The 14,264-nt window shown below is 34.3% G+C and overlaps 1 protein-coding gene across 3 annotated transcripts in view; it reads left to right on the forward strand.

Moving 5' to 3' along the window:
* The first annotated feature begins 476 nt into the window (after positions 1-476).
* Positions 477-14,264, forward strand: part of LOC127844602 (neural-cadherin-like) — a 195,265-nt gene continuing 181,477 nt past the window's right edge. For all 3 annotated transcript variants that reach the window (XR_008032834.1, XM_052374992.1, XM_052374993.1), the window contains exons 1-2: positions 477-621; positions 2,546-3,671. Coding sequence is in view for 2 of the 3 variants with exons in the window: in XM_052374992.1 (XP_052230952.1) it covers positions 2,546-3,671 (1,126 nt within the window). In the remaining variant the exon portion in view is untranslated. The remainder of the gene's footprint in view (positions 622-2,545; positions 3,672-14,264) is intronic.

The raw sequence follows: 14,264 nt of genomic DNA on the forward strand, positions 1-14,264 counted from the left end.
TCGTGTAATAAGAGACTTGAAAGCGATACCGTTTTATTTACTCTATTTTTTTATATCTCGGACAGGTGTTCGTCTGCTGATAAATAATCAGTGCACAATTGCTTACAAACGTGTTGTCAATTTGTTGTTACAACACGTACGGTTAATTATTTTTGGATAATTATTTTTGTATACGTGAAGCATTATATTGTAACATACGATTTATTTAATATAATTAATATAAAACGCTTAAATGCTTTCAAGTAGGTAAGTGGCAAAATGTATAAAATTCCGAGCCAATCGATTTAATGTAGGGTAATGTGTTATCTTTATATACAGACTTATATATGCCAATGGTTATTTCAATCTCATAGCACGACGGTTACATGTATGTGAGAGCAAGGAACGACAACTCTGCGTGGAGATTGTGGTTATTTGTGTCACTTTAAACCGCTGGGGGCAGAAGGAACAGCCAATTTGCTCAGTGTGAGCGAGCGCTTCGAGCTGAGAAGATGCAGAGGAATTTATGTGTGTTGTTACTATTCTGTGAAACAGTTTATTACTAATGGAATCGGTTTAATAATGGAAACATTCTGGAGATGATACGTTCAGACTGGATTATTTTATAAAAGATCTGCCCTGGTAGTGTATTTTGTAATGGGTTTTTAAGATTCATCTATCGAATTAAACGGTTTGATTTTGATCCGCCTCAATGGATGCTTGTTTATTGATGCAAATGTCAAAGTGCCAACACTATTGAAATTTCAAACGTAAGAAGAAAATTACTTTCGATGTTTTTGTGGAATTGAACTAATTAAAAAAAATCGATGACGAAATAAAAAGGTGTCATGGTGATTAAATAAATTATGATTTAATTTAATGGCAATTAATTGCAATATTATTATTTTTGTAATATGCGACAGAATCCACACCATGTCTTGACCACAGGCATTCGGCATTAGCTACTACCCCCCATGACAAAAAAAGTTCGTTGAAAAAATTTTTTTTTTACTTATATATATAACAAGGTATGTGACTTAGACACTTGAATTGCTGATTTCGGCATACCAGCCAATTTACGAAGCTCACTACTACATCAATTTTCAACCGATTTGCACAATTCTGGTATAAAACAACGCAGAAGACTTCATTCTAAATGAATAAATCGATGCATGTTCGCATAAGTCTACCGTAAAGAAGTCATCAAAAAACAAACTTGCAACAACATATCCTAGAATCGATCTGATTACCACGAAAATACATTACAAACGTACACACTTCGGTTGAACAGTCATTCGCATTGTACTTATACATTTCATACAAACAAATACAATCAAAATTAAACAAATGTATTACTTACTAACATATATATCTCTCTATATCCAACATGTGGCGAAAATCAGCTGCTATTTCACAAGAATAGTCACACCTCCGTTATTGACCAATGAAAGCACAGCTTTGTTGAAAACTATTTTGAACTCGACATTGGCGTAGCATTTGTGAAAGGCATTGGTTGAATAGTTGAAAAGCTGATTCTCGCAACATATTGGAGTTAAATTGATTTATACATTAGTACGTGTTAATTTTGTTTTATTTTCATTGTATTTGACTGTATGCGATGTGAGATTACAATGCGAATGACTGTCCAACCAAATTATGTACATATGTAATGTATTTTCGTGGTAATCAGATCGATTCTTGGATATGTTGTTTTAAGTTTGTTTTTTGATGACCGCTTTTCGGTAGACTTATTCGAACATGCATCGATTTATTCATTTAGAATGAAGTCTTCAGCGTTGTTTGATACCAGAATTGTGCAAATCGGTTGAAAATTGATGGAGTAATGAGCTTCGGAAATTGGCTGGTATACCGAAATCAGCAATTCAAGTGTCTAAGTCACATACCCTTGTTATATATATAAGTAAAAAAAATTTTTCGACGAACTATTTTTGTCATGGGGGGTAGTAGCTAATGCCGAATGCCTGTGGTCTTGACAGTTGATGCCAATTTCCTGTAGCAAAGTATTTTCACACAAATGCAAATTTGTTTGGTCATATACCAAAATATCACTAGCAATATGCATACATTTACAATTTACATTATTAATCTATAACTAAGAAGAAAACAGCTAATTAATCATGAAATTAAGAACATTATGCAAATGTCACAGTTTTCATATTTTTGACAGACTGTTCAGAAAAGTTGAACCATGCATACATGTAGGTTTAAAAATAAGTATTAAATTACCAGAGTAAGTTTAATGTTGTTTTCAGGTCTTCATTGAGTAAATAATTATGAAGACTTTAGTGTTCATACATCATGTTGTATTGTTTTTAATTCAGCAATTAGTGGTAAATATTAATACTCCATTGGTAAATGTAGTGAATTCATGACATTACAATGATGCTGGAAAAGGGCGCTTACCAGTATGAAGTTGATGTACAAACATGTACATGGCATGCATTTGAACCTTACATCTATAGGAGTATCTAAGTTACATGCCATCAATTGCATATGCAGTAATTTATACTTGACATTGAATATTAAATTGTAACTATATTTTTAGATGAACAAAAGAGGCAATATGGAGAAGTTGGTGCCCATGCTTCTTGTCTGCTCAGTGTTCATAATAGAATCAAAGACTCTGCAATCAAACTTGAAAAAGTATGGTACAGTTCACACCAAAGATGAATTACTTGCAAAGAATCACAGTGGCCATTATCAAGAAACGTCATCATTGTCATCGCAAATCAGCCCAGAAAATTGGTATGAATCTAGTCCTGTTTTCTTTCAACAAACTCACTATGTTGGATTAATAAGTGAAAATGAACCCATTGGCTCAAGGGTCAGTGTCATTGGGCAGCTTAGTGTGGCTAACTGTGTTCATGTAAAATATAAATTGCTAGGAAATGATGCCACAAATTTTGAACTTGACACTAGGAATTTCATTTCCACTCATAATAATATATTATTGTCAAGAAAATCATTTGACAGAGAAGATAAGAGTAGATATCATTTAATTGTGCAAGCAGAATGTGCAGAACAAGATGGGGTGAGTCATACTGTAACAGCATTAGTGGACATTTATATTTTGGATATAAACGATAATGTTCCAGCATTTCACAATTCTTTCATATCAGTTCAAACAGCATCTGATCAGTCATGGAATGCAATAGCATCTGTGCAAGCTTCTGATGAAGATGAGAATGAGATTATTGCATATAGCATTGAAGACAATCCAGACTTTTACATCGATCAAAATAGTGGCGAACTGTTAGCAGAATCTGACTATCTTTACCCTGGAAGCTACAGTGTGTCTGTCACTGCTGTTGATTCTGCAGGCCACAGGAGTAAACCCTTAAATGTTCGAATAGAAGTTCCGAGTAAGGTGCTCAAATTTGAACCAGTCCACAATCATCATGTGTCAAAACGTGCGATTACAACCATATCCAAGAAATATCCAATCCTGGAAAATAACACCCAATCCTTATTTCTGTTCTCTGTCGCCACATCCCAACCCAGGTCCTTTGCTGAGCGATATTCCCTTGTGTCTTCAAGTGTGGATATTATTCTTCCTCCGGATAAAGAAGGCAATGTATATCTGGTACCAGGAAGGCGCCTGGACTATGAGAATGTCACCCATAGAGTGATCAACATGGTGTTTAACATAACCAACCAGAATACACCGGAAGGTGAGCAAAAAGCCAATGTTTATTTTCCATGTTGACAATGTGTTACTCAGTTTCTGAAAAACTTTTCACCGTCCATGTCTCCATGAGGACTTGTAATAATGTATTAAGGTATTTTTTCTGCACATCATTCAGTTTAAACTTTTTCTAGCATTGTCGGAGGGCTGACAGACTTTTTTTGAGACTGTACATTAGGGTTGAATTAATTAAAAGCCGGAGATGCTGTTGTATAATTTGAGCTGGACTGGGCCTGGTTCTTAGCCTACAATATTGCATTGCCCTCAATTAATTGCAACGTATAAATATAATAATTTTAATAAAAAACAGGCTGATTTCACTATGATAATAACTTCAACCAATCTACCAATTTATTAATGATAACATATCAATTAAGCCATCTGTATTATGATTTTTAAAGGACAACAAACCTTTTGAAAGTGAAACACTATCACCAATCACTATCAGTGATTTCTTTTTATTTGGGGTTTCTTCAGTTTTGTTGAATACCTGTATCTATCTGAAATTTGTATAAATGTATGCAAATTGCATCATACATGTGGTTACATAACTAATATAGATAATAACATCCACTAAACATCAGACTTGATAATGGGCCATCACAATTAACAGCAACATGTGGTCCATTTATGATAGGAAATAAATCTTTTGTGGTGCATCAAGCTATCAGTGTTTGCATTATGCAGTCCTATCTCACTTGATGTATTTGTAATGTCAATTGTTGGCCCTAAAATTTACAACTTACATACAACTTAACATTATATTGATCATATCAGTCAAGGAATTTGGAATCAATCTGATTCAATTCAGAAAAGTCAACAAAGGTCAATATGGCTAAGTAGTCTAGAATATTACATCAGAGGAACACACATGTATAATGTTGGTCAGGTTGGTGGTATTCAACCAGTGTCTCTGTTGACTGATTTGTACCTAAAAAGAAGTATTGACCCACACTAAAATGAACATTTTAGTGTTGTTTGCGTTCAAATTCAGCGCTCAGTATATGACCTCATTCCCAATGGGAAAAAAAATCCCAAATATGGGACCCAATTCTATAAGTTGAACCCAAGTAAACAAAATAGTGAAAACACTTTTTTCTAAATTTTGAAGTATTTGTTAGCAAAAGTTAAACACAAATGTACCAATTTTAGTCATTCTTAATCCAGTCCCAAATGAAAATGGTGACAAAACAACACTGGTTTCAGGGTTTTTTTTTACTAAGAAAGTGACGCCGATATTCGGCGTCTTCCCCTACCAGAATTTTTCCCCTAAAAATACCATTTCCCCTCCAAAAATAAAATTTTTCACCAAAATATAATATTTTACCCTCAAAGAAATGTTTTTTTTTTTTTTTTGGGAAGTCGACACTTATCCAATTTGTACCATGTACAACGATCTCGCTCTCTCTCTCCCGACGAACACTCAAATCTGGGAATCCCAGTGATTCTATATATAGCTCTTAAATTACGTCATGGAAACCGGGCAACTAATCGTATTAATCATGTGACTATTTTACTGGATTCTGATCTTCCGTGAGAAGGCTGTTTCGTCAATTAATTACCGGAAACCAGTCGAATTTTCATCCGGGTTATGTGAAAGCCATAATATAAACGTTAAAACAGAAAAAAGTCTCACAATTTGCGTTCATACACGAACAAAATAAAACGTTCGGACTCGGAAAATATTAATTGCGTTGACGCATTTTTTAAGAATGAATCATCAAAAACCGTTGAAACCCAGCAGGATTCGGAGGTACATGTAATCAACATCGATTAATACTGTCGGATTATTGTGAAAGTGAAAGAAGACAATCGGCAGCTGCCGCACCTTTCCCTTCCAATACTGTAGCAGATCTAGATCGTCAACCCATTCATCATGAAATTGAAATCATAATATTGACATCGTTCCCCGGCCCCAGTTGAAAACATTTCCCATTATAAGATCTACACCTGCAACTTTATTTAGGACTTTGACTTTAATATCATACTTATTTATGTGTTTAAGAACAAAAAGGTCAGGGACATGCCTCTTTTTCTAAAAAAAAACCTGAAGTCTGTAGGTGAGTTATAGACATTGAAATGAACAGTTTTTATTTTTTCCCCAAATATGTCTCTTTCGCGCTTGATTTTCCCCTTTTACCCAGCGTCCAGCGTCTTCCCCTTTTTCTAAAAAAAACCCCTGGGTTTGAAAAGAGCCGCAGTGATAGTACATGCAGTGATACTTATTGACAGATTGTAATGTACAAAATGAATGGTTTTACAGGTACCTGTATGCTTAATTATTTAGTTACTCTTTTGAAAGTACTTTGTATACATTAAATTATTCAAGGCACTCAAATAAATGCTCATTTACATTATATTTAAATAAGGTGACAATTTTAACTGAAGTTATTAGCCATAATTGCTTGAAAGTTTTAAAACATGTTTTTGTGCGATGAATACATGTAAATTGTAAGCTCTTAGATAAAATAAATGAATGTAAACATGTTTAGAACGTTGATTTTGTATTTAAACATAATTTGCATTACCTTTAGTGTGGCAAATTGATATTTATTTCATGGTAACATTTGCTAAATCTGGTGTGAAATCATTAAAAAGGTAAATATGTTTTTGAACGAACCAGAAAAATTTACGTATGTCTACCCAATATTTTTTTATTTGTAAACTTATGTCGATTGCATAGCGTTCTAGATTGTCCTTTATATATTGAGAAAAATACCGGTACATTAAAGATGCTCTTATTTATCATCAATCAGAAAACCAGCAAACACAGATTTGTAGATGTCTCTTCAAAAGTGTGTATTTAATTTCGGTGACCTGTAAGCTTAAAAACTGATGTTTTTTTTGTGTTAAAATGAAAACAGAGCTGTGATTCTGAGAATTCCACTGCAAGCTGCAGTAAATCCTGGGGTATTGATCAAGCAACATTGAGCATACCAGCACTGAGTTGGAAGAGTCTGCCATTATATCTGCTGGGCTGAGACTGTCAGAGTCAAATACATGTGTAGCAAGATGTCTTGTGCTTTTTTAACCTCTAAAAGCGGAAAATGATTTGTTACAATTTGTAATTTATTTAAAAAAAAGGTTTTATTGGGGGAGTCCAAGTGAGTCCAAGACATTTCTAGTACTCTTGTAGACATGACTTACTGATATATCTGAAATCTAACAATAATTATATGTATGATATAATTATATATTTGGGATGTCACATCCTGTAAACATAGCTGCAATAAACAACCTGATATAAAAATTCCCAAATAATGCAGTTACACTCAAATTCTCAATTTTACTGGCACCACTTCCAAAGTGGTGAGAAAAAAACCCTATATTTATACTTCAATTAATATAATATGTTAATATAAATGCATGTTTATGATTTGAAACTTTTAAAAATAAATCTAAAAGGTAAGATTAGCAACCCAAACTTATGCTTAAGACGTAAATTTATTGCAAAACACACTAGGCGCTGATAATTTTATGTCAGTTTTTCAAGTGAATCATTTCTTCCAAGGTTGACACTTAAATAAACAAAAAAAGACAATCCCTACATGAGTCATATTTTTACATGAACATGTCCTTATACTTGCAGCATAGAGTCAGATAAATGAGCATTATTAGCTGTCAGACTACATGTATCTAATGTTTGATAAATAAAAGACAGTTGCAGACAGTTGCATTTTTACCAAAAGCAGTTTTTTACCTAAGTTTGTTCTCAATGTTACAGAATCGTAATGTTTGATATTCTTGCACAGTGCTTACAGATTGGCCATGCATTTATTTTTCTTTGCAGAAAATTCCAGTTGTAATTTAACTGTTAAGATTAAAGTTGATAATTATAATATTCCTTGGTCATTGTGTGTACATGATTTGACTTATGAATTGCAGAGTGGAGATGTTTATTTTGTTTATAAATTCATATCTTTGTGACTGAGAAGTATTAATTATTTGTTTAACCAGGGGTTTTTTTACTAAGAAAGTGACGCCGATATTCGGCGTCTTCCCCTACCAGAATTTTTCCCCTAAAACTACCATTTCCCCTCCAAAAATATAATTTTTCACCAAAATATAATATTTTACCCTCAAAGAAATGTTTTTTTTTCTTTTGGGAAGTCGACACTTATCCAATTTGTACCATGTACAACGATCTCGCTCTCTCTCTCTCCTGACGAACACTCATTTCTGGGAAACCCAGTGATTCTATATATAGCTCTTAAATTACGTCATGGAAACCGGGCAACTAATCGTATTAATCATGTGACTATTTTACTGGATTCTGGTCTTGCCCGAGAAACCAGTCGAATGTTCATCCGGGTTATGTGAAAGCCAAGATATAAACGTTAAAACAGAAAAAAGTCTCACAATTAGCGTTCATACACGAACAAAATAAAACGTTCGGACTCGGAAAATATTAATTGCGTTGACGCATTTTTTAAGAATGAATCATCAAAAAACCGTTGAAACCCAGCAGGATTCGGAGGTACATGTAATCAACATCGATTAATACTGTCGGATTATTGTGAAAGTGAAAGTAGACAATCGGCAGCTGCCGCACCTTTCCTTTTTAATACTGTAGCAGATCTAGATCGTCAACCCATTCATCATGAAATTGAAATCACAAATTGACATCGTTCCCCGGCCCCAGTTGAAAACATTTCCCATTATTAGATCTACCCCTGCAACTTTATTTAGGACTTTGACTTTAATATCATACTTGTTCATGTGTTTAAAAACAAAAAGGTCAGAGACATGCCTCTTTTTCTAAAAAAACACCTGAAGTCTGTAGGCGAGTTATAGACATTGAAACGAACAGTTTTTATTTTTTCCCCAAATATGTCCCTTTCGCGCTGAATTTTCCCCTTTTACCCAGCGTCCAGCGTCTTCCCCTTTTTCTAAAAAAAAACCCTGGTTTAACATGACATTGTTACATACATGTAGATTTATTTATACATCTTGGTCGTATACAATCGAGCCATTAATTATTTCTTGTTAATCTTGTTACAGGATAAACAAACAATGGTTTATTTGTAGATTCTTCATTTGCTGTTTTTTTGCAAATATTCATTATTGTTTTTCTCAAAATAAAAATCATGCAATTTTTAAAAGTAAGGCTCTGCTTCTGTTGATTAACGAGTTTCAAGGGAAATAAATTGGAAACAGCTACATCAAAGCAAAGTTGCTCATTTGAATCTAAATATTGTACATTATCATGCTTTATTATGCTATTTTTGATTCAAATTGATGGCTCATGTAAATCTTGTGTGGCTGAGCTTATTACTAGTACACTGTTCCACATTGAGGTATTTCACAGGTACGCCCAGTAGAGATTTATGGTGGGACAGTCGCATGTTTTCAATTATATTTTCTTTCTAGCCATCTCTAAATGTTTTCCATTTGATATGTGTGTCTGTATGAATGTATGAAACAGTTATTGTACAAAAAATCCCATAATGATTTTATAAAATAATGCTTATTTTATCATATTATATACAGTCAATCTTGTGCATGCGACCACTTGAATTAAGCGACTTTTGTCTTATGCGACCACTTTAAATCCCGCCCGAGAGTTTTAACTTTATTTTCATATTCCAGTGTCCGACAAATTTCTTATTTTTCAGGTAGCCCACTGGGCTACCAATAAAAATATTTGGTAGCCCATAAAATTTACCTACAAAATGGTTAGAGACAAGTTTTCATCTCTATTTTATTTATTCATTTACATACACATACTACAACAAGTAGTCTGGTGTGACATGCAGTAGACATAACAAATCACTTATCAACAGTATTACACAGTGACGCAATGAGTTCATTCAGTCCAATATCAAATAGTCTTGTTAAACTGCACTCAGTACACAGTTATAGTTATAGTACACAGTCAATATCATTTCTAGTCAGTAGCTGACGATATATTGTGACCTAAACTTATTTAATACATTATAATAAAAGATACAAAATCGGTGCATCTTATATACAACTCGCTCAAATTATTAAAGCACTGTTTGTCTCAATTGAAATCAAACTTAACTTAATTATTAACAGTCGCTCCTTAAAAGAGACCGTCAACCAGGAATGACGAAACAAATTCTAATTCTAAAATACCGTTTTTTTTTAACAATAATTAGTTTTTATTGATTAAAATATCACGACTGGTATATTGCATTACTTGAAAAAAGTTGTTAAGGTTTCATATTTTCAGTATATTCGGTAATAAATGTTACTGGGTACAGGTGGGTAGCTACTAGTTTACTATAAAAAAACGCCAGTAGATTGATCATCATCGTCACGTAGTAAACCCATAAATGCAAATTGTATTATGCGTAGTGATTTGTATATATTTTATATTCAAAATGATCAATCTACTTGCGTTATTTATAGTGTGTATATCGTTATGTCACCTATTTTCGCGATGTACTTCGATTTCACATCCCGAAATTTTATTACCGAATATACTGAAAATATGAACGTTTTTCAAGTAATGTAATATACAAGTCCTGATATTTTAATCAATATCAACTAATAATTGCAAAAAAATACTGCATTCTAGAACTTTTCTTTTTTCGTCATTTGACGAACCTTATCATTAATTGCCCATGCAAACTAATTAGCAGGTGTTAACCGCGTTCACACCATTGTAATTAATATTCATTTTCGGTTTCGTTTCCGTTTTGAAGAATCCGTTGTTTTGATTTGTTTAATTTTCGGCGTCCTTGGATAATTAACGAAATGAAAAACGTTGTCAAACTCATTGTTGCAGTTAACAAAGATTTCCAAATTGCGAAATGACGTTGCATCACGTGCGCAAACTATCCAATCGGCTCTCATTATATTATTAGCAGGCGACAAATGTTGATTCTGAATGATTAAAATACACTGTTACTGTTTACAATCGACATTACCGCAAGTGATTGGTGACTGATAAGATAATTGATTGCACTTTATATCGGATTATAATCAATACACAGTGTACAATTACAAGGTCAACGTGTTTATTCTACGTATGTCTGTAAATAAACCGGGCTACCGCTCTTATAGATTTATAGTAGCCCAGCGGGCGTGAGCTGGAAAATTTCAGTAGCCGGATGTAAAAATTCGGTAGCCCCCGGGCTCCGGGCAATGGATTTGTCGGACACTGATATTCTATTAAGCGACTTTTGTCTTACGCGACCAGCAACCGCTGATTTTAGTGTATTTTGATGCCCAAGTCTTGAATTAAGCGACCGCTTTAAGGTAAAAGTGGTAAATCTGTTGACCGTTCAGGGACAAATCAGTGTTGATTGTTTATCTAAGCCGATAACATGAACGATTACAACTTTGTTTTGATTTCACACCAGCCATTTTCCTTTGTCTCGATGACTGGTTCTGACCGGTGTTTATGCTGACTGCGCATCAATTTTTGGTGTCGAATAATCAGAGGGGGTAATCACGTGATAGTTAAGATGGCGACGTCCATACCGAGACAGTAATTTTTCGCAGTTTTATACCCTTTATTCTTTCTGTTTATTTTTTAAATGACGCTCACTTTCCAGCCATATCAGTAAAAAGGTGATTAGCGTTTATTTAGTATTTAAATTCGTTTTATATCACGACTTTACTCCCCGCAAATTTTCTTAGTGGAGCCCTAATTAGGTCATCCCGCTAAGAAACTTCGCACCGAGTAAAGTCGGGATATAAAGTGAATATTAATATGAAATAAAAGCCAGTAACTTTCTCCCTAATATGGCTGGAAAGTGAGCGGAATAAAAAAAATAATACAGGTAATAAAGGGTATAAAACGACGAAAAATATCTGCCTCTGCATGGAAGTCGCCATCTTGTTTGTCACGTGATTACCCCGTTTTGAATAAAACAGTGAGGTATTGCCAACAGTCTACGGGTTAAAGAGTCTACTATCTGGGACGTTAAGTGACAAATTTGATCGCCGATTTTATTGCAGAAATAATGCGCCGACGTGTCAAACATTTTCACAGTGTTCTCGAGAGGTGTAAAAAATAAACTATTAATCGGTAACATGTAGCGAAATCTGTTCATTAAAAAATGTAATTGTTATTATGCTTATTAGTTTGTGTTAGCAAATTTTCCAATCAGGCGTGTTTATTTAGTTTTCAATCAAGGTGTTTTAGGCCAAAAAAAAAATAGTCTTGGTTCAGGGAACATGGCCAGAAAAATGTAGGAGGGTAGGTAGGTTTTTTCTTTTTTTTTTTTTTTTTTTTTACCAGTCGACTGATTTCAGGGTGAAAAAGGGTCAGTTAATGCACCCATGATTGTTTAAACACTGCCCAAATGATTAACATTGCACATGTGGTATTTAGTCGTTGTATATTATTCAATATTCCTAGCTCTTTATGCACTTCTTCAGGGCTAGCGCTGGCCCAAAATTTCTTTGAGCCAACCATTTTTTGTTTGTCTGTCTGTGATAGTGTGACCTTCATATTCAAAAGTGAACACGCCATCTTTATCAGTCTCTGGTGTTTGGGGTGTGACCTTCATAATTTTTTTCATCATGGGACCTGACCTAGTCTCCAACAGGTGCTCAAGAGTCTGAATAGTGGCTGTCAAAAGAAGGGTAACCTCAGAATAGCACAAGTCTTCCTTCTGGTACATTTTTTGATAAAATGGCAATGGGTTTGAGCGCATCACACAGGAAGTGAGCAGTGTACATAAATTTGAATGTTGCTATTGGTTTGTACAGGCTAAGGGCCTCACAGTACATTGATTTTGATTCATTATCAAAGCGAAGCCAATTGTTGTCAAGTTTCCATGACTCTTGGAATGCTCTAGTGTTTTGTGTTTTAATTTTTTTGTTTTTTTGTTATGACTCTTTAAGGTTAAAGACGCCATGTTAGCGACTGTAGAGACAAAGTGGTTACTTCCATTTTTATAGTAGACTAGATGAATGACTCTTCCTATGTGTTAAAAATTCAAAACTTTAATTACAATTAAACCGCGCGTGTTTTTCACATTTTCATTTGATTAAAATACGCTGCTGTCAGTTAGCATAGTGTGCGAGTAAAACAAACAAATTAATTAATTATCATCTTTTCATTTCGATCGGAAATTGGCAGAAAGTTGTAACATCATCGACATAGAACTAATTATTCAATTATCACTTTTAAATTCAGATCAATAGACAGCTTGGAAATAATTAAATTATTGTCACGCTTCTTTTAATTTTTAATCTTTAATAATACGACATTTGCGACCGGCCGCTATTTTGTTTGCAGACGACAATATTAACTGTGTATTCAAAGTGCACAGTATCTGCGCATGAATGACCGAATATTACTCCATAGCTCCACCCATTTTTACATTTCATTCAACAACGTCATTTGATGTGTAAGAGAGCTCAATGTTGATTGGCCAGCTAGCATGCGCACTTCAATAACAATAAGGTCAAGCGATGTCTCTTATACAGGTGCAGACCGGTTTTTGTTCACTGTTCAAATTGCGAACACTTTCATTGAAACAAAGAGAAAAATATAGAAACCCAATCCAGATTTAAATGGTGGCTGTTTTCAATGAAATTTTACGAGATTTTAGCATTTTCGCCATCAGATTTTTTTCCATGGACCAAAAAAATCGTTAGGGTCGGGGGCAAAAAATAGGGTCGGTCGGGTTCCCTGAACCAAGACTATTATTTTTTTTGGCCTTATTTATTTCCCAATGTACCATAAGGCCACGACTTTTATATTTCTTGGTTTACAAAACCGCCGACCCTAATTTTTGGAAAATGGGAAAAAAAAAATCGGAAAATCGTCTTTTTTTTAAATATTTTATTCCCGACCGCACTGCAAAACGAGCGAAACGAGAAAAAAACGATCCGGTTTGAGTACGGTTGCGAATAAAATCGGGTAAGTACAATCAACAATTGGTTCACATATATTGCAGAGATCGGGATATTTTTCAATGTGACACATTATGTACCAGTCCTTTTATGGGCACTTCTCAAAATTTATTTCGGGTAAAAATTACAGACAATAAGAAAATCAGCGTCAGTAAAATGTCGACCCCATCAAAATTTATTTCCGAGTCTGTGACGCAACTATATTGTTTAACGTGTTAATTATAATAAAAAAAACCAATATTATAGTAGATAAAAAAGTATTTGATAATTAGTATAAATAATCCAATAAAACACTGCCATTATTTACGATATATGTGTTTAGGAATTTTGTAAACACGTCCGCCATAGTTTATAGGAACTGTACAGAAAGTTTGGAAATCGGAACAAATCGGTATATCTCGGAAAATCATTGATAAATGTATTTGTCTTTTCAATGCTTAGGGCCGAGTAATTTCGGCAAATCGGAACTCAACTTGGGTAAAACACTAGCTCAATTAAACTCCGCCTCCGTTCTCTGCAAAAGATTCGAAGGCGGAGCTATGCACGTGCTTTTATTAAATTGGAGGATTGCAATTGAGAAACAAACACACGATTGGTTCGGCATGTTGATTGCTAGACAAAGGAAGCCAATTTTTTCGGCGCGAAATTTGTCGCTTTATTGCTTCCGACAGAAAGCGGCTTTCCTTTGATGACGTCAAACTGTCAATTCACACAGACTGCACATTTTCGGAAGACTTTA

Source organism: Dreissena polymorpha, chromosome 9, assembly GCF_020536995.1.
Source record: "Dreissena polymorpha isolate Duluth1 chromosome 9, UMN_Dpol_1.0, whole genome shotgun sequence".
NCBI lineage: Eukaryota > Metazoa > Mollusca > Bivalvia > Myida > Dreissenidae > Dreissena > Dreissena polymorpha.